This window comes from Mobula birostris, chromosome 1 (assembly GCF_030028105.1).
Source record: "Mobula birostris isolate sMobBir1 chromosome 1, sMobBir1.hap1, whole genome shotgun sequence".
Lineage (NCBI taxonomy): Eukaryota > Metazoa > Chordata > Chondrichthyes > Myliobatiformes > Myliobatidae > Mobula > Mobula birostris.
The window spans coordinates 133,005,059-133,027,427 of NC_092370.1; the positions used below are offsets into that span (position 1 = coordinate 133,005,059).

The 22,369-nt window shown below is 42.0% G+C and overlaps 1 protein-coding gene across 2 annotated transcripts in view; it reads left to right on the forward strand.

Moving 5' to 3' along the window:
- Positions 1–22,369, forward strand: part of dok6 (docking protein 6) — a 605,271-nt gene that overhangs the window by 575,189 nt on the left and 7,713 nt on the right. The window contains exon 8 of one of the 2 annotated variants that reach the window (XM_072273075.1): positions 1,595–1,699. The exons of the other annotated variant lie outside the window; for it this stretch is intronic. Coding sequence (XP_072129176.1) covers positions 1,595–1,698 — 104 coding nt within the window. The 3' untranslated portion in view covers position 1,699. Of the gene's footprint in view, positions 1–1,594; positions 1,700–22,369 lie in introns of those variants that run through there. 2 annotated transcript variants of the gene reach the window in all.

Below are 22,369 nucleotides of genomic sequence, written 5' to 3' on the forward strand. Positions count from 1 at the left end.
GCATCTCCCCATCAAATCAAGCTCAAATCACAGCTCAACTAAATGTTCTCTCAACCCACATCCTAATATCCCATGTGAGTCACTAACAGAGGAGAAAAATATACAGTACATGGGCACATCACTCTTTTCCTTCATACCCCTTAGGACTGTGCCATTTAGTCTATGTTACCTCTTTATATTTTTTGCTGTTAACATGTATCATTTTATACTTCACCACATTGTTTTATTCAGTCATTCAACCAGCTTGTTCGTCTTTTCTTACTATCTTCACCTTCCTCTTATTTTGCCAATTGACTCATGCCTAAACAGAAATAGAATCTGAATCAGACTCAGGATTATCATTGACATATGTCATAAGATTAGTTGTTTTGTTGCAGTTCAGTGCAATACATAAAATGTACGAGAAGCAACAATTGATGCACGTGTACAGCCTTTCGTTAATGCAGATATCTAATCAGCCAATCATGTGGCAGCAGCTCAATGCATAAAAGCATGCAGGCATGGTCAAGAGATTCAGTAGTTGCTCAAATATCAGAATGGGGAAGGTATGTGATCTCAGTGGCTTTGACTGTGGGATGATTGTTGGTGCCAGACGGGATGGCTTAAGAATCTCAGAAACTGCTGATCTTCTGGGATTTTCATGCACTGCAGTCTCTGGTATTTACAGAAAATGATGCAAAAAAACCAAAAACAAATCTAATTAGAGAAGAATGGCCAAACTGGTTCAAGTTGACAGGAAGGTGACAGTAGCTCAGATAACCACACATTACAACAATGGTGTGCAGAGGAGCATCTTTGAATGCACAGCACGTCAAACCTTGAACTGGATGGGTTACCACAAAAGACCACAAACATACATTTAGTGTCCATTTTATTAGGTACAGGGGATGCCTAATAAAATGGCTCCTGAGTGTACATATTTAATGTATATTTTAATTGTAATTTATAGTATATTCTATATTGCATTGTACTGCTGCTGCAAAACAATTTCATGAGACATGTACATGTTAATGGGATGGTGAGGTTGTGGTCATGCACAAATCTCAATGCTCTACCATTCAAACTAGTTTAAATTAGATTAGATTCAACTTTATTGTCATTGTGCCGAGTACAGATGTTTTAAATGTGCTTTCTTATATTGCTATCATTTTGGTACAAAATTTGCTGGTAAAACATACAAGAAAATCTGTGTGCTGCCCATACCGGAGGTGTTTACATGAATATACATCAATAGTCATTTTGGCTGGAAGGTTTGTCAGAATAAAAATATTTAAAGATTAAGAGCTTGCTGCAATGGGTACCCTGCTGCATAATGAGCATTGAGAGTTTTACAAGATTGTGTGTGGCTGGAACTGTAGTTTCCATGCATACTAAACACAGATTTGGCTGCCAAACTAATGGTCAGGCTAATGGTGCTTGCGGTTACTCATGGACAAATATCATATCACATGAAGTGAGTTCAAATTCAAGGTTAAATGTTGAAATCCAAAAGTTTTGTCGAATTTGTGTACTTCACCTTTCACTTTTGTTCAAAGTAGATTATCAAAGTACAATATATCACCATGTACTGTCCTGAAATTTCATTTTCTTGCAGGCATTCAAAGTAGAACAAAGAACAATGGAATCAGTAAAAAAAAACTACAAGGACTGGCAAACAACCGATGTACAAAAGAACAAATAATAATAATTAATAAATAAATAGCTCTGAGAACAGCAGTTGTAGTGTCTTTGGAAGTCCCTGTTAAAATGGGTTCTCTCTATATTCCCTTCTATTGAATGCCATTGAATGATATGAGACAACTGTGATCATGTGCTGGATAAAATGCAAATTTAACATAAAAATTAAGTCTGAACCATTCTACTCTGAATATGCCTTGTTGCAAATTTGCAAAATTTGCATAGTCTGCAAATTATTGTGTCATTAACTGCAGAAAGTGTTTTTGAAGTTTAATGGATTTTTCACCCCTCTTGAGATGTGCTGACATAGATAAGAGCAGTGCCATTAATACAAAATAAGCTGATAGTGCATCTATTTTAAATCATACCTGTCGAATTCAGAGCAAAATGCCTTTGGGTAGGCTGATGACCAACAATGAATGCATTTACTGGGGCAGATCAGCTTCATGCTCAGAATCTCCAAATTGTTTCTAAACATTCAAATGCAACAAAACTTGGGAATATTGTGAACTGCAAAGACAATGCTGATAAAATGAAAAAGTTTGGTGGAAGGAGCAGATGCAAGGAAGTTGCAGTGTAATATTGAGAAGTGGAGGTGTGTTTTGGTTGGAACAATGAGAAGAGGCAATGTTAGAAAAAGGAAACTATTCTAAAAATGGTGTAAAAGAGGAGAGGCATAGGTTATCTGTGTACTAGACTTTCAAAATGGCAGGGCAGATTAAGACAGCATTTAGTAAAACATTCTGGATTTTATTAATATAGTCATGCTGAACTTGTATTAAACAGTGGTCCAGTCTGAACTACAGAGTTGTGTTCATCTCTGAGTGCCTCATTTTTAGAAGGATGGTGTCACAACTAACTAGATAACTTCTTCAGTTTTAACTTCCCTCAAGCTGAATAGTGGTGAACGCAACTGCAAGAAAAAGTCACGCAAGATTAGAGGAAACAAAATCCAATAAGGCTTTACTGGATTCCTTAGCAGGCAAGGTCTAGACGGAGGTGCCAAAAAAAACTCACAGGCAAAGTTAAAATCCAAAAAAATTAACTAGAATTTCAGAAGCTAGAAATACCTACAAACAGCTTCACTTACTCCAAAACTCAGCAAAGAAACAAGGAACAAGGAACTTGGAACGTATATAGGGCTACAAACAAGTCACAGGTGATAACAATGAACTAATAATTAGCCTAATAGGCAGGTGAGCAGGAAGGGGTTGGCCTTCTCATCTCTGCCTCCCTCTAGTGGCCAGTTCAAGGTGTGACAGATGGGCATGCAGTAGAGAGCATCCACATGAAATTTACAAGAATGTTTGCTGGGAAAAGGGCCTCAGATATGTAAATAAGTTGGAGAAGCTGGGGCTGTTTCCGTTGGAGAGGATAAGATGATGTTCAAAGTAAATTTATCATTAAAGTACATATGTGTCACCATAAATTAACTTTGAGATTTATTTTCTTGCAGGCATTCACAGTAGAACAGAGAAATACAATATCAATGAAAAACTACACACAACAAAGTCTAACAAACAACTAATATTCAAAACAAGGCAATCTGTGCAAATATTTAAAAAAATCAAATAAATGATATTGAAAACATGAGTTGTAGAGCCCTTGAAACTAAGTCCATATGTTTTGGGATCCATTAAAATTTGAATCAAATGAAATTATCAATGCTGGTTCAGGAGTCTGATGGTTGAATAATAATAACTTCCTGAACCTGATGTCATGAGACCTAAGGCTCCTATACCTCCTTCCTGATGGCAGCAACGAGAAGAGAGCATTGCCTGGATGGTGGGGTCATTAATGATGGATTCTGCTTTCTTGTGGCAGTACTCCTTGTATATGTGATCAATGGTGGGGAGGGCTTTGCCTGTAATGGACTACGTTCCACTAGAGATGATGTCATGCCTTCCTTGTGATAGAAGTATATAAAATGTCAAGAAAATTGGGCAGAGCAAACACTGGGAAACTGTTCCCTTCACTGGAAAGATTGTTGACAGAAGGTCACGGATGTAAGTTAGAGGAAGGAGGATGAAGAGCGATGTGAAGAAAAGCTTTTTCTATGATTCACGCTTGTGTTGTTATCTGGAATACAATGCCTGATGGTGTGGGAAAGACAGGTTCTCTTCTGGCCTTTGGAGGGAAATTGGATTATTATATTGTGAGAAAAGAATTTGCAATGCTACAAAGAAGGAGGTGCATGTTGGAAGGGGTGAGTTGATCTCGAATGAAGCCAGTATTCACACAGTAAGCCAAATGGTCTTATCTTTGCATTAAATATCAATGATTTTCTGATAATGTGTGCCTTTAGAGAAAATGCTGACCTTAGAACACTGCAGGTGTTGTCCTGGCCAGTGGTATACATTGTAAGATAGGGTAGTCCTCATAGAATAGCCTTTAGACTTGCTACGTTGTCTTGTAGATCATGCATCCTGCAACCAGGGTGTGCTTGTGCCAAGAGAGAGGTTCAGAGCTCAGTGTCAGTACACCAATGAAGATAGTTAAGATACTTGCTACATCTTAGATGGAATTGAGCATTTCGAACATTGTCATTCTGTATATCCCATTGATTTTAAATCAAGGTAAATTCATTATTGAAGGACGTTTATGTCACCACATACTACCTGGAGATTCATTTTCTTGTGGGCAATGACAGTAAATACAAGAAACATAATAGAATCAATGAAAGACTACATCCAAATAACCAATGTGCAAAAGACAACAAACTGTGCAATACCTAAAGAGAGAAAGAAAGAAATAATAATATTAATAAATAATTAAATACATATGATGATGATGACGTCGACTCAGGCCTGAGGGGCCAGCGTCGGGCATTTTCATGCCTTACAAGGCGCGGATCGGAAGGCTGTGTGAGGCGCCACTCCTCGCACAGACATTTTGCAGAATTTTTCTTAATTTTACGAGGTTGAGTTGCGAGCTTAATACTCAACCCGGCACAGATGGAAAGCGTACTTGGGAGCGGCCCGACTGGATTCGGACCTGGGAACCTCCGTTCTGGAGTCCGACACTGATGTCACTGCACCACCAGCTGACAAATTTATGTTAAATACATAAATAAGGATTAAATATTGAGAACATGATATGAAGAATCCTTGAAAGTGAGCCCATAGATTGTGGGAACAGTGAACTTGATAGAAGTTATCCCCTCTGGTTCACAAGCCTGATGATTGAGGAACATTAACTGTTCTTCAACCTGGTGCTGCAGGTCTTCAGGCTCCTGTACCTTCTTCATGATGGCAGCAGTGAGAAGAGAGCATGGTCTGGATAGTGGAGGGTCCTTGATGATGGCTGCTGCTTTCCTGTGACAGCACTCTGTATAAATGTGCTCAATGCTGGGGAGGGCTTTACCTGTGATGTACTAGTCTGTATCCACTACTTCTTGTAGGCTTTTCCATTTGAGGACATTGGTATTTCCAAACCAGACTGTGTGCGGCCAATCATTATACTCTTCACCACACATCTCAACAAGTTGCTCAAAGTTTCAGATGACATGCCGAATGTTTGCAAACTTCTAAGAAAATAGAGGCACTGCTATGCTTTCTTTTTAATGGCACTTAAATGGTGGATCCAGGACAGATCCTCTGAAAGATAATGCTGAGGAAATTAAAGTTGCTGATCTTCTACACCTTTGATTCTCCAATGAGGACTGACTCATGGACCTTCAGTTTCCTCCTTCTGAAGTCAATAATGATTGGGGGACAAGAGTGCAACAAAACCTCTGTGTCTGAGCACCACATAGAGTTGATCGTGAAACATATATCCCACCTTTTTTGCCTTCTCCAGAATGAGCCATGTCTCCATGAAACAGAGAAAGCAGCAATTTCTCATTCCCCTCTGATACAGCAATCTTGCTCTTAGACCCTTGATCTTGTTCTTCAGAGACTGTACATTTGCTAACAAGATGCTGGGTAGAGGCAGCTTCAGCCTGGCTTGGAATCCTCACCCTCTCCCTCTCCTTTGGTTGTGGTAATGGACCTCCATTCACTCAAAGCACACTTGAGAGTTAAGTCCACCGGGCCCTTCAGAAGATCATGGAATCACTAGTTCATCAGGACAATACAAAGATACATTACTTCAAGTGAAATTACAGGCTGCAGATTGCAGTGACAGTAATTCAGAAGAAAATTTTAGAAATTTTTTAAGCTGCCTGCAACACATTGCCATGTTTCACCAGTGCCATCTTGCAAGCTAATAGTATGTTATAATTTTATTTTGTCTTGGTGACCCAACCTCGAGAATACAGCAAATATCCTTGGTCATCTAATGCAATAAGCAAAAAAAAGTACAAGCAAGATCCCAAAATTAGCAGAAAATAAATCCCTTTACCTTTTCCATCTTTTACCTGCCAGTTTGTACTCCTTGCCCTCCCCTCACCTTCTTATTCTGTTTTCTTCCCTCTTCCTTTCCAGTGCTGTTGAAGGGTCTCAGCCCAAAAACTCAGCTGTTTATTTCCCTCCATAGTTGCTGTCTAACCCATTGCACAGCATTTTGTGTGTGTTGCTCTTGATTTCCAGCACCTGCAGCATCTCTTGAGTGAATGATATTCTATATGTCCCTGGTAAGGCACAGTTGCACAGGGGCTCATGAAACACCACCACAGCATGCACAATCCAGGTTCAATTCCCCTGCTGTCTGTAAGGAGTTTGTACGTTCTCCCTGTGACCGCGTGGGTTTCCTCCGGTTGCCCCAGTTTCCTCCCACAGTCCAGAGACATACTGATTAATTGGTCATTTTAAATTGTACTGTGAGTAGGCTAGGGTTAAATCTGGGGTTGCTGAGTGGCGTGGCTCAAAGGGTCAGAAGGGCCAATTCCACGCTGAATCTGAATAAATTAAATATTATAATGAGAAGGACACACCCAGCCCACCAATGACTGCAGACAGGTTAAGTGAAAAGACAAGAAAATGGAGATAAAACATAATTCGAAGAAGGAGTCTGAGAGTCTGAGTGGGAGTGCCGAGAAAGACATTTTTGAAATTTTCGTTATTTTTTTTTCTCCAATGGCGTTCTGAGAGGCGAGACTGCGCAGACGTGTGACGTCGGGCTGTGCAGCGCGGCAGATTTAAAAGGAACAGAGCCTCATAGAGCAGGCAGCGTAGTTTGCGGGCTGCAGAGTGAGCCGGGAGCAGAGTAAAGACTTAAGGGCTTCGGCTCAACGGGCTTAGGCGGAAACAGGCGAGGAAGGTTTGGCAGTCATTTTCTGTTGTTATTTGAGAAGAGGGGCAGTATGAGCGTGAGGGCAGTTTGCTGTTCTCGGTGTCGGATGTGGGAGGCCCTGGAGTCTCCAAGCCTCCCGGATGTCTACATCTGTGCCAAGTGCATCGAGATGCAGCTCCTAAGGGACCGCGTTACGGAACTGGAGCTGCAGCTCGATGACCTTCGTCTGGTCAGGGAGAGTGAGGAGGTGATAGAGAGGAGTTGCAGGCAGGTGGTCACGCCGGGGCCACGGGAGGCAGACAAGTGGGTCACGGTTAGGAGGGGGAAGGGGAAAGGTCAGGTAATGGGGAGTACCCCGGTGGCTGTGCCCCTTAACATCAGGTACTCCTGTTTGAGTACTGTTGGGGGGGACAGCTTACCCGGGGGAAGCGACAGTGGCCGTGCCTCTGGCACAGAGTCCGGCCCTGTAGCTCAGAAGGGTAGGGCAAGGAAAAGGAGGGCAGTTGTGATAGGGGACTCGATAGTAAGGGGGTCAGATAGGCGATTCTGTGGACGCAGTCCAGAGACCCGGATGGTAGTTTGCCTCCCTGGTGCCAGGGTCTGGGATATTTCTGATCGTGTCCAAGATATCCTGAAGTGGGAGGGTGAGGAGCCAGAGGTCGTGGTACATATAGGTACCAATGACATAGGTAGGAAAAGGGATGAGGTCCTGAAAGGAGAATATAGGGAGCTGGGAAGGGAGTTGAGAAAAAGGACCGCAAAGGTAGTAATCTCGGGATTACTGCCTGTGCCACGCGACAGTGAGAGTAGGAATGCGATGAGGTGGAGGATAAATGTGTGGCTGAGGGATTGGAGCAGGGGGCAGGGATTCAAGTTTTTGGATCATTGGGACCTCTTTTGGCGCAGGCGTGACCTGTACAAAAAGGACGGGTTGCACTTGAATCCTAGGGGGACCAATATCCTGGCAGGGAGATTAGCGGGGGCTACTGAGGTGACTTTAAACTAGAATGGTTGGGGGGTGGGAATCAAATTAAAGAGGCTAGGCGTGAGGAGGTTAGTTCACTACAGGGGGATGGGAACCAGTGCAGAGAGACAGAGGGGTGTAAAGTGAGGGTAGAAACAAAAAGTACTATGGAGAAAAGTAAAAGTGGCAGGCCGACAAATCCAGGGCAAGCATTAAAAAGGGCCACTTTTCAGCATAATTGTATAAGGGCTAAGAGAGTTGTAAAAGAGCGCCTGAAGGCTTTGTGTGTCAATGCAAGGAGCATTCGTAATAAGGTGGATGAATTGAAAGTGCAGATTGTTATTAATGATTGTGATATAGTTGGGATCACAGAGACATGGCTCCAGGGTGACCAGGGATGGGAGCTCAACGTTCAGGGATATTCAATATTCAGGAGGGATAGACATGAAGGAAGGGGAGGTGGGGTGGTGTTGCTGGTTAAAGAAGAGATTAACGCAATAGAAAGGAGGACATAAGCCAGGAAGATGTGGAATCGATATGGGTAGAGCTGCGTAACACTAAGGGGCAGAAGACACTGGTGGGAGTTGTGTACAGGCCACCTAACAGTAGTAGTGAGGTCGGAGATGGTATTAAACAGGAAATTAGAAATGTGTGCAATAAAGGAACAGCAGTTATAATGCGTGACTTCAATCTACATGTAGATTGGGTGAACCAAATTGGTAAAGGTGCTGAGGAAGAGGATTTCTTGGAATGTATGCGGGATGGTTTTTTGAACCAACATGTCGAGGAACCAACTAGAGAGCAGGCTATTCTGGACTGGGTTTTGAGCAATGAGGAAGGGTTAATTAGCAATCTTGTCGTGAGAGGCCCCTTGGGTAAGAGTGATCATAATATGGTGGAATTCTTCATTAAGGTGGAGAGTGACATAGTTAATTCAGAAACAAAGGTTCTGAACTTAAAGAGGGGTAACTTTGAAGGTATGAGACGTGAATTAGCTAAGATAGACTGGCAAATGACACTTAAAGGATTGACGGTGGATATGCAATGGCAAGCATTTAAAGGTTGCATGGATGAACTACAACAATTGTTCATCCCAGTTTGGCAAAAGAATAAATCAAGGAAGGTAGTGCACCCGTGGCTGACAAGAGAAATTAGGGATAGTATCAATTCCAAAGAAGAAGCATACAAATTAGCCAGAGAAAGTGGCTCACCTGAGGACTGGGAGAAATTCAGAGTTCAGCAGAGGAGGACAAAGGGCTTAATTAGGAAGGGGAAAAAAGATTATGAGAGAAAACTGGCAGGAAACATAAAAACGGACTGTAAAAGCTTTTATAGATATGTAAAAAGGAAAAGACTGGTAAAGACAAATGTAGGTCCCCTGCAGACAGAAACAGGTGAATTGATTATGGGGATCAAGGACATGGCAGACCAATTGAATAATTACTTTGGTTCTGTCTTCACTAAGGAGGACATAAATAATCTTCCAGAAATAGTAGGGGACAGAGGGTCCAGTGAGATGGAGGAACTGAGCGAAATACATGTTAGTAGGGAAGTGGTGTTAGGTAAATTGAAGGGATTGAAGGCAGATAAATCCCCAGGGCCAGATGGTCTGCATCCCAGGGTGCTTAAGGAAGTAGCCCAAGAAATTGTGGATGCATTAGTGATAATTTTTCAAAACTCATTAGATTCTGGACTAGTTCCTGAGGATTGGAGGGTGGCTAATGTAACTCCACTTTTTAAAAAAGGAGGGAGAGAGAAACCGGGGAATTATAGACCGGTTAGCCTAACGTCGGTGGTGGGGAAACTGCTGGAGTCAGTTATCAAGGATGTGATAACAGCACATTTGGAAAGCGGTGAAATGATCAGACAAAGTCAGCATGGATTTGTGAAAGGAAAATCATGTCTGACGAATCTCATAGAATTTTTTGAGGATGTAACTAGTAGAGTGGATAGGGGAGAACCAGTGGATGTGGTATATTTGGATTTGCAGAAGGCTTTTGACAAGGTCCCACACAGGAGATTAGTGTGCAAACTTAAAGCACACGGTATTGGGGGTAAGGTATTGGTGTGGGTGGAGAGTTGGTTAGCAGACAGGAAGCAAAGAGTGGGAATAAACGGGACCTTTTCAGAATGGCAGGCGGTGACTAGTGGGGTACCACAAGGCTCAGTGCTGGGACCCCAGTTGTTTACAATATATACTAATGACTTGGATGAGGGAATTAAATGCAGCATCTCCAAGTTTGCGGATGACACGAAGCTGGGTGGCAGTGTTAGTTGTGAGGAGGATGCTAAGAGGATGCAGGGTGACTTGGATAGGTTAGGTGAGTGGGCAAATTCATGGCAGATGCAATTTAATGTGGATAAATGTGAAGTTATCCACTTTGGTGGCAAAAATAGGAAAACAGATTATTATCTGAATGGTGGCCGATTAGGAAAAGGGGAGGTGCAACGAGACCTGGGTGTCATTATACACCAGTCATTGAAAGTGGGCATGCAGGTACAGCAGGCAGTGAAAAAGGCGAATGGTATGCTGGCATTTATAACGAGAGGATTCGAGTACAGGAGCAGGGAGGTACTACTGCAGTTGTACAAGGCCTTGGTGAGACCACACCTGGAGTATTGTGTGCAGTTTTGGTCCCCTAATCTGAGGAAAGACATCCTTGCCATAGAGGGAGTACAAAGAAGGTTCACCAGATTGATTCCTGGGATGGCAGGACTTTCATATGAAGGAAGACTGGATGAACTGGGCTTGTACTCGTTGGAATTTAGAAGATTGAGGGGGGATCTGATTGAAACGTATAAGATCCTAAAGGGATTGGACAGGCTAGATGCAGGAAGATTGTTCCCGATGTTGGGGAAGTCCAGAACGAGGGGTCACAGTTTGAGGATAGAGGGGAAGCCTTTTAGGACCGAGATTAGGAAAAACTTCTTCACACAGAGAGTGGTGAATCTGTGGAATTCTCTGCCACAGGAAACAGTTGAGGCCAGTTCATTGGCTATATTTAAGAGGGAGTTAGATATGGCCCTTGTGGCTATGGGGGTCAGGGGGTATGGAGGGAAGGCTGGGGTGGTGTTCTGAGTTGGATGATGAGCCATGATCATAATAAATGGCGATGCAGGCTCGAAGGGCCGAATGGCCTACTCCTGCACCTATTTTCTATGTTTCTATGTTTCTATAATCCACTTTGAAGGAATATTGAATATCAAATTATTTAAATGAAGTGTGACAACAAAATGTTGTGATACAAAGGGCTCTACAGTTCCAGTACAGGAAACACAGAAACTTCAGACATGTGCACAAAAAATAATTAGGAAGATAGCTGAATGCTGGCCGTTGGTGCAAGGAATATGGATCATAAATATAGCCTGGCACCATGCTGTGTCTCTCCAAAAAGAAAAACATCCGGAGCCTCCCGTCCCTTCGGAGTATTGTAACAATCTGAGCAGATGGACAGGATCTCAGTTTGATGTCTGATTGAAAAGGCAACACCTCAGACTCTCCAGTAATCCTTTAATACCACATTGCAGAATCAGGGAGGCTTGCTCATGTGCAAACTGTTGAGTAAGCCAAGAGAAAACGATCAACGTGCTGAAATCATAACTGTGATACTCAATGTGTCAGCAACAAAGTAAATTATCTATAACTATCTCATGATCAGTGTAACTCAAACTGAAACAAATATGACTCGAACCTTGAGGCTAATTGGGTTTCCAGCCACAATTCAGGTCTTCTGTATGGTGGAAACTTGTTATGCTTAAATCATACAAATTATTTTGACCTTGTGTGATCAAGGCAAAATGGTGATGTTAACTTTGTCACCAATTACTATAATGGAAACAGCATTCATTTGAAATCTACATTGGAGGCCAAGGCTTTTATGCTATTATTCAAAACCACTATTGTCCTCAACTGGAGCTGGCATACATTACTGGAAACCTACCTTATCTTTGGATCGCAAAGGGCATTCAAAACCTTCATAAGATGTAATTGATGAATGTAGAAGGAAAGAATTCACACATAATCCAAGGTTTATCTTCACAACAAACTTCCTCTTTATTACCTGGTGACATCAACAGGGGTGTCACTCCTTCGAGACCGAGTACCCCAGATACAACTTTTCCACAACTCTTGTCCAATTTCTTATCTATTTCCCTCATTATCTCTGTCTCATATGGACTATATATACATAGAGTGATTAAGCATTTGCAGTGTTGAGTTTCAGTGCCTATATACCATGTGAGCTGTGTGCAGTTTGACCTTTCCCATGTATGTACAATGGCAAACTTCCATCATAGACTTAATATAGCCTCTGTTGTATAGTTTGGGCTGGTGTGAACCTGTTCCAGACTTTCTGTGCCTGGTACCAATCCTATAGACTCCATTATCTCTCTGTTACATGATCATCTGCCTCTTATCTACTACTACACCACAGAGCCAAGAATTCAGTATTTTCTACTACATTCTCCCCTTTTGGCTATGACTTAGTCAATATACAGTAGTTTCCATAGCCCTCGGTAAGGTCTTGGTTCATAAATCCAATTCTCCCAGCACATCATTGGGTGTGTTGGCTAAAACAAAAAAAAAGAGTTTCACTGTATGTTTTGAAGTTCATGTGATTAATAAATCTACATCTGAATCTAATGTATTTACCCTTAATGCAGGTAAGTGGCAAAGAAACAAAAGGAAAATTGATGAGCATGTGAGGGAATAAATTGCAGGACTGTAGACACACAAGATGAGGGGGGGATTGGGATTAATGGGATTGCTCTTCCAGGATCCCACATGTTCTCAGTTGGCCAACTTGCATTCTTCCTTGCTGTTGAGCTAGCCATGCAGAATGGCCATTGGAGCTTGGCTAGCTGACTGCACACGTTCTCATTTGTGTGTGAGTGTCTAGAACACACTGGCAAGCTCAGGGAACAATACAGCAGCACTGAAGGCCAAGCTTGCAGCATGAAATTGCAGCCATTAATTGCTGATCCATTCACTTTAATTCAAAACATTATCATAAACCCTAATAAATGCACACAAATATAATATTTAAACTAAGACAGCTAATGCTACCAGCTGGAAAACTGCTTTCAATTGGATAAGTTTCTGCCATTCTAGTCAGTTTAAATTCTGAAACATAAGTAGAGTCAATGAAATTGTGGACATTTTCCACGTATTTAATGTTGAAGAACATTAGCAAGAAGCTGGACCATGGTGATGATTTAGGAAGCTAATGGTGGGCAACGTGGGCTTTATTATCCAATACTCGAAGGGTACCATCCATGCACTAAACCGGGCTGCTCAATGAGTCTTCAAAAGATCAACTTTAATTGCCATGTACATTTACATGTATTAGAAACTTGGTGTGGTGTGTTGTCACGACATACAACAAAAGAAAGACATTGAAGAATCTTAAAGAATAAAGATGTGAAAGTCTGAAGATGTTGGAAATCCAAAGCAACACACGCAAAATGCTGGAGGAACTCAGCAGATCAGGCAGCATCTATGGAAATGAATAAACAGTCAATATTTCAGGCTGAGGTGCTTCTTCAGGACTGAGAAGGAAGGGGGAAGATGCCAGAATTAAAAGGTGGGAGGAGGGAAAGGAGACTAGCTCCTCTTAACCCTTTGCTTCTCCTCAGCTGCCTCATACAAGAAGGAATCTGTTGGGAGAGGTAGGAATTGGAAACATCAACTAACAATATTTCCATATATGCTGTCTGACCTGCTGAGTTCCTCCAGCATTTTGTGTTACTAGAAAGAATAAAGTGTTGTATAAATATAGAAGTACATCTATAGAATCAGATATCAATAAATACCAGAATGTATTTACAATGTAAACAACAAAGTGTTTACAGTGCAGTGACTGACTGATGGAAAGGAGTGTGGCAATGGCACTAACTAGAATAGTTGATCAGATTAATTGCCTGGGAGAAGAAACCTTTACGATGGAGTGAAATGTTTGTTCTAATAGCCTTATAGTGCAGTCCAGAAGAGAGCTTTTGGAAAAGGCAGTTTGCAGGATGGGTAGTGTCTGCCATGATTTCCTGTTCACTTTTTTGTCCTGGACTCATAGCAAGAGCTCAACAGAAAGATTTAAAGAGCCACACAGTATGAGAAAGGCATTGAGTATCCTACAGGAATTCTCTTTAAAGAACTCTGACACAAGAGTTTAGAAAGTGTTTTGTCTCGTTATTTTGAACTGTTTTTAAAAACCATTCCACGAGTAGTTCAGATTTCTGGGAACAAACTGCTGAAGTTGTCAGTGGTAGAGCAGCTATATTTGGAGTTCAAAGCAAAGCAAGGCTGTTCTTCCCAGTGGCCTCAATTGAGGAAGTGCCTGCAATCCCTGAGACCTAAACTGTGGCAAGGCCAATGATCACTGTGGCCAAAAAAATCAAGGCAAGAAGAGTGTTGCACAGGAAAGAACAGTTTTCACTGTTGTCAGAATCAATTAAGTTTGCTTCCTGTGGCCCAGGTAAAGATAACACTCACTGTGGCCCAGTGAAGGCAAGGACATTGTTCCCAGTGTCTGAACTCAAGGCAGTGATATTGTTTCCAGTGGTTGAAGCCAAGGCCAGGATGTTGTCCACAGTGATAAAGCAATGTCAGCAAATCAAGGCAACAAAAATGAGACTTGTGCTCAAAGCAAAGCCCAGACATTGCTGCCAGTGACCCAAACCAAAGGCAGGGTTGTAGTATATTAGAATGAAAGGTGATACTGCAGATGCTGGAAATTCAGAGTAACATGCCAGAGGTACTCTGCAGGTCAGGTGGCATCCATGGAGAGGAATAAGTGGTTGATATTTCAGTCCAAGATCCTTCATTAGGACTGAAAAGGAAGAGTGAAGAAGTGAAAATAAGAAGGTGGGGGAGTGGGAAGAGATGCAAGCTGGCAGGTGACAGGTGAATCCTGGTAAGTGAGAATGTAGGTGGGTGGGGTGGGGGGAGGATGTAGTGAGGAACCAGGAGGTGATAGGTAGAAGAGGTAAAGGACTGAAAGAATCTGCTAGATGAGTGTGGACCATGGCAGAAAAGGAAGGAAGAAGGCAACAAGAGGGAGGTAAGAGGCAGCTGAGGACAAGCAAAGAGTTAAGAGGTGAGCTGGAATGGGGAATGGAAAACAAGAGAAGTGGGGAATTACCATGTCAGAGAAGTCTGCCGTGTAATGTAAAGGAGGCTTGACCCTAAAGTAGAGACAATTCAACAGTGAGCAATAATTTTAATAATCAACCGCAAAATAACACACCATGAAGGGCCACAAAACAAGAAAGAACAGATACTAAACTCACAAGGCAAATGACAGCTAGGAGCAGCTGGTTGAGGCCAGCTGATTCATGTGAGTGAATAAGGTTTGAGACTGAGAGCTAGGTTTAAATAGGCTGCAGGTGAGTAGCAGGTGGAAACAAGTAGCAGGTGACTTCTGTTAGCTGGGTGGAGACTAGGAGGTGCCTACTTATGTAGGCCCGACAAAAATCAATGTTTATGCCATCAGGTAGGAGGCTACCCAGGAAAAATATGAGGTGTTGCATTAAGTATATCAGAGTTCAAATCTGAAGATCATCCCTACATCTGCAGAACAAAATAGTCACCTTCTCAGGTAAATCCCTGTAGCTTACCGTGATCACAAAACTTTGATGTAATTGGTGTTACACTTTATACGTGGTTATTTGTTACTGTGATGTTGTATATATATTTATATAAATGTTTACAAGTCAAAAATAAAGATAAAGATTTAAAGATTAATCTTATTTGTATACATGTGGTTTGAAACGTACAGTGAGATGCATTGTTTGCATCTAATTCAATCAACAAGGACTGTGCTGGGCAGCTTGAAAGTGTCACCATGCTTCGACACCAATATCATACACCCACAGCTCATTAACCCTAACCCATACAACATGGGAGAAAACCAGAGGAAACCCACGGGGATAATATCTAAACTTATTACAGGCAGCGGCAAGAATTGAACCCCAACCAGTGATCATTGGTGCTGTAAAGTGATTGCACTAACCGCTACAATACCGTGCAACCCCATAGCGTGTGTTTGTGTGTGTGTGTGTGTGTGTGTGTGTGTGCATGTATATATGTGTGTATGTGAATGTGAGGACATATGTATTCCTGCATCTATGTCTACATCATAAATTCTGACTTGGTGTAGTTGTAAAAAAAATCTAGAAAGTAATTGCTAGTACTTATTCAACACGTATGCCTGGAATGGAAGACTATTAAAGTAACTGTTATCTGTTTTTGTATTCCTCATTTTACTGACTGGCACAGATCAGGAAATATGTGAAGAGAAATGCAGGTCGATGTTCTAAATTTGAAAGCATGTCAAAGGGCATGACAAAGAGTAATTGCCGAGGCTGCATCTCAAGACAGGACATGTCAAAAAGACCAAGGGCTGGGGAAGCAGTTGGACACCTTTATCTCCTGTCTCACAGCAGGCAGCGTCAATGAAGCTTGATTTTTTTTATTTCCAGATTAAATATTTATGCTGCACTTGTATTTTACCAGGGCCCTGATTAGATGTGGGATGCATTGTGTGACAGTTAATGTAAAACTAAGTAAGGGGGTGTGACAAATAAAGACAAACGAGTAGCTGCTTGGTAAACTGAGCAGAATATGTAGCAAGACAGTACTGGTGAGTAATGGATTCTTGCTGAGCACATTCTGTTGTACTATCTCTTAAAGCTGTATCTAGATCTAAGTATTCTGTTCAGTTGGTGCTAGCGCAGTCCCTGGTGAGACAGAATGTAAATAGAAATAGTCCAAGCTCTCTTCTCACTGCTGCAATTCGCAAGGAAATATAGGAGCCTTAAGTCCCACACCATCGGGTTCAAGAACAGATATTACCTTTAACCATCAGGCTCCTGAACTAGAGTGGCTAACTTCACTCACCTCAACATTAATCTGATACATAACCTATGGACTCACTTTCAAGGACTCCAAAACTCATATTCTTGGTATTATATACTTATTTGCTTATTTATATATTATGTGTTTTCTTGTATTGCATAGATTGTCTTCTTTTGCATTTTGGGTGTTTCCCGTTCTTTGTTTACGTGTAATTTTTTATTCTTTGTATTGAATTTCATTGTTCTACTGTGAATGCCTGCAAGAAAATGAATTTCAGGGTGAATTATGAATTTACGCATACTTTCATAATAAATATAATTTGAACTTTTGAATTTTGAACCTTGCAATAGGTTGCTTTGTTTTCTATTTCTCACTTTACACCCTCAGGCTTCCTTATCAGTAGGAAAATTTGGGGTGAAGGAAAAACACTTAGAATGATAGCTCCATGCTCTTTTTTTTCAAAAACAAAACCCCCACAACATGTCACCATTTAACCCAGTGAGGAAATTGCATTGTGGTTAAGCATGCCACACTCAAAGCAACTGCCTGGGCCAGATGCTATTGTTGTCTTCACCTCCTGCAGTGGAAATAGTCGTTCCTGCTTTCTATGGATTGACTGCAATTGGGAAGCTCTATCGCCATCAAAAATTCACTAATCTATGTATTAAACAATAATATATTATCATATCCAAACATGAGCCTTACACACTGGGTTTTCTAATTCTTAGCCAAGAGTATCATCACCCAAGGCAGCATAGTATTCCCTGTGTCACTAAGGATGAATCACCCTTTTTGGCAAATGCCCAATATTGTCCATGAGGGAACACCTCATTCATTTATCACATTTTTTCTGAAAGCAGTACTGTATTGTAGAATATTATGATAGTTATTACACCCAATAATCTATTTTACCACATGCCTGAGTTATCTCCATAAATACTTTACAATATAAATGTTTGTTTATATACCAATTATCTCTGAATTAGCAAGACCATTTCATGGGGCTATGAATGAGATTGTCTTAATGGGTCATTAAAGATGTCATTTGCAATATTTACCCTTCATTTCTGGTGGGATCATTGTTGGACTGGCAGAGAATCTGCCTATATGCACTCAGTGGCCTCTTTATTAGGTACAGGAGAAGGACCCAGTGTGGTCTTCTGCTGCCGTAGCTCATCCACTTCAAGGTTTGGCACCTTGTGCATTCAGAGATGCCACACCACAGTCGTAATGTGTGGTTATTTAAGTTACTGTTGCCATCCTGTCAGCGTGAACCAGTCTGGCCATTCCCCTCTGACCTCTGTCAATAACAAGTGCTTTCACCCACAGAACTGTCACACACTGGACGTTGTTTTGTCTTTTGCACCATTCTTTGTAAACTCTAAAGTCTGCTGTTGGCGCGTGGCCAAGTGGTTACAGCGTCAGTCTAGTGATCTGAAGGTCGCTAGTTTGAGCCTTGGCTGAAGCAGCGTGTTGTGTTCTAGAGTAAGGCACTTAACCACACATTGCTCTGCGACGACACCAGTGCCAAACTGTATGGGTCCTAATGCCCTTCCCTTGGACAATATCGGTGGCATGGAGAGGGGAGACTTGCAGCATGGGCAACTGCTGGTCTTCCATACAACTTTGCCCAGGCCTGCGCCCTGGAAACCTTTCAAGGCGCAAATCCATGGTCTCATGAGACTAACGGATGCCTATAAAGTCTGCTGTACATGAAAATCCCAGGAGATCAGCAGTTCCTGAGGTACTCAAACCACCCCGTCTGGCACCAACAACCAATCCACGGTCAAAGTCACTTTGATCACATTTGTTCCCATTCTGCATGCTGTTATGCATTAAGTTGTTGCCACATGATTGGCTGATTAGATACTTGCATTAAAAAACAGGTCTACCTAATAAAGTGGCCATGTGATGAATCAAAAAAATCTGAAGTCTGAAATACTTCACAGGTGTAAATGCTTTGTATGTGTCCCAATTAGCACTGAATTAGCAAGACCTTTCTTTAATCAAATTTCTGCTTCCTCTGGGTAGGAATGTTTCACAGCTGTTTTCTCTTTTGCTGTGTTCAGATCCGGAGGCAGAGGGAGTGCGAAGCCAATCCCTTACCCAGGAAACGGAGGGAGGAGGGAGGGATTGGTATTACTGTTGTTGTTTTGTTGCTCGTTGTGCTCTGTGTTGTTGACACCGGGGTGTGTGGCGACACTTGTGTCCTGCCCCAGCCCATTATTAGATGGTGCTGGTTGTTAACACAAACGGCGCATGAATCTGTGTGCTTAATATACTGTACACGTGACAAATAACTGAATAAATGAATCTCAAGAAAGGACATAGTAGAGAGGCACCTCCAAGAGGTTGTGCATCAGACACTTCAGAAACAGAACAATTTACATCAAGGGCACGTACAAGAGGAAGTCATGTGACTGTCTCCAATAGACCCTACACACACACACACACACACACACACACAGGCACCCTGCATGCCAGTGGTTATTGGGTGGCACAGAATCTGCAAATCCAGAGCAACACACACAAAATGCTGGGGGAACTCAGCAGGTCAGGCAGCATCGATGGAAAGAAAGTTGATGTTCGGGCCAAGATGCTGCCTGACCTGCTGGGCTAGGAGAAGTTAGAAACTTGCCGCTAGGTAGATTGAAATAGGACAAGATGTGCACTCAGCAGTGTCAGGATATGCTTCTGTTAGTGGAACATATCTGGGCAGGTTTGGAAGACAGAAGTTAGGCCTCTAATCACAACATCCCCCCTCCAGACCACCCCTACCACACCGTCACAGCTATCTGTCAGTTCAACACTGTAGCCAAGGTACCTGACTGTCAGATGTTTCCTACCTTCGATTCAAGATTCAACTCCAGTGTTGTCTGGATGCCTAACTCACAGCTCTCCAAACAGATCCTTTACCATTGGAGAAAGGTCAGGGAACCCCCGATTGACGAGGAAGGCAAATTCAATACCACATCTAAAAATTGAGAAGGTAATAAACCTGGAGTAAATCTGTTCAAGAGGGAGATGTGATATATGAGATTGAACTCTGCTGTGTCGCAGAGGACAAGCAGCAGCTACCAAAACAGAGACGGGAAAACCAAAAGACCCAACCACTAACCACAGTCACCACTTACTCTTTCCCACGCTGCACCAGAATATGTGTCTTCTGGATTGGCCTCTGCAGCCACCTGAAGGCTAACCGATGGACAATCCCTTAGGACAGGGGTCCCCAAACTTTTCTGCACCGCGGACCAGTTTAATATTGACAATATTCTTGCAGGCCAGCTGACCGAGTGGGGGGGCACGGTGGAGAAGGTGTTCAAGTAGGGTTAAACTCACCTCAACATGTCTTTTACAGTTAGGGTTGCCGACTTTCTCACTCCCAAATAAGGGACAAAAATAGCAGTCAAATCCTGACGAAGGGTCCCAGCCCGAAACGTCGACTGTACCTCTTCCTATAGGTGCTGCCTGGCCTGCTGCGTTCACCAGCATTTTCTGTGTGTGTTGACAGGACACTTGCGTTTACTCCAGGAAAGACTACCATGACCATGAAGCCTTCTGCGGGCACTTGTGTGCATATGCATGACGTGTACATATGTGATGTGCGCATGCGCGTACGTGCTGATTTTTTTTTCCACATATCAGTTTTGGCTTAATCTTCCAGACTACACTGTACATACATTATTTCTACTTTATATAGGCTGTGTATTTATCATATCATTCCTGCTTTTACTATATGTTCGAGTTATTTTAGGTTTTATGTGTTATTTGGTATGATTTAGTAGGTTATTTTTTGGATCTGAGAAAGCTCAAAAATTTTTCCCGTATAAATTAATGGTAATTGCTTCTTCGCTTTACTCATTTTGGCATGAAAGGGTTTATAGGAACCCTCTACCTTAGCAGGGGAAATACAGGACAAGGGCGGTCCTGTATGGGACAAACCAATTTAGCCTAATATACGGGATTTCCCGGCAAATACAGGACAGTTGGCAACCCTATGTTCAAGTTCAACACTGCGTGACAGGGAATGAGGAAAGGTGCAGCTGACTCATATCGTTTCCTCGAAGCCCGGTACCTCATGCTTTGCGGCCCGGTGGTTGGGGACCGCTGCCTTAGGAGAACATCATACTCAACTTGAATGATCGCTCCACTACTATCTTGAGTCTGGAGGGTGAAGAGGCGATAGGAACAGATATGACAGAACAAATAGGAATAAAATCAGTTTACTTTTGTCTTGGGAAATTACAACCATTTGTGTGCCACAGAGATTAATACAGGGACCCTAACTATATCAATAGTTTGGATGATTGATAAAGTATAATACAGGTATATCCATGTTTGCTGACAATACCAAGCTAGGTGACAGGGAGGATTTAGAGAGGCTTTGAGTGAACAGGCAAATGAATGTGCAAGCAGAACATAATGTGGAAAATGTGAGGTCATCCATTTTAGCAAAAATATTAGAGAGGTGGAATACTTATTTTAGAAAGGAAAAGGTCAAAAGATGCTATAAGAACTTGAATGCCCTCACACACAAATCACTATGCAGATTCAGCAGGCAATTAAAAGAGCAAACGTAATGGTGTTCTTTATTGTAAGTGGGTTTGAGTACGGATCTTGAGATCCCTCAAAAAAGCCCCACAGGTTGATAGGGTGATCAAAAAGGGGTAAGGTGTCTTGGCCTTCATTAGTCAGGGGATTGAGTGCCGCGAGGTTAATGTTGCAGCTCCGTAAAACCTTGGTTAGACCACACTTAGAATATTGAGTTCATTTCTGGTTACCTCTTTATAGGAGGGATGTGATAGCTTTAGAAAGGGTCCAGAGGAGATTTTCAACCTGAGGGAAGCCTCATCACAGCAGTAGTGGAGGCCATAGACTAACGGTGAAATGCAAATGGGGATTGGAATTAAAATGGTTGGCCACCTAGAAATTCTGCTTGTTGCAGATTGATCAATGGTGTGAAGGGAAATAAAGAGTTGACGTTTTGGGCTGAGACCTTTCATCAGGAACTCCAGCCGAAACATCGACTGTTTACTCCACGCCATTGATGCAGCCTGCCCTGCTAAGTTCCTCCACCATTTTGTGTGTTTTGCTCAAGATGTCCGGCATCTGCAGAATCTCTTGTGTCTATGTGACTGCAATACTCTGCTGATGCTTCAGAGTCGGAGCAAAAAGAACTTATGTTTTTATATCATTAAAATTGGTATTGATAGTCTTCTAGGGATGGTTACGCATTACTTTGCACATTCTCTATTTTGTTCTGGCATCCCTTATCAGCATTTTGGCTACAGGCAGTGAGGACTGCTTATAACTTACAGGCTGACAATTGAAAATCATTCAATGCAAAAACTTTTGTTTTGCATAATCAAACAAAGTTTTTTATTTCTTTTATAACTGAGGGGATTTTGATATTTCCAAGGAAAAGTTCTCTTGATTCTTTTAAAAATTAAACAAAATATCAATGAAAGTGACATCAATTAACAATGAACAACATTCACAGGCATATTGATAAATGTATTTCTGGATATTGAGGAATATTACACAATTCTGCAATATGTTCATTTATATCAATGACATTCCACCAAGATTCACAGACTCAGGGCTCCAGCTATCGAGCCTTAACTTCCAGACTTCTGATCTTCATTCAGGCTGTGATCTGAACTTCCAATCAACCTTCTGGCTTCAGTCTTTGGTATCAACCCAGG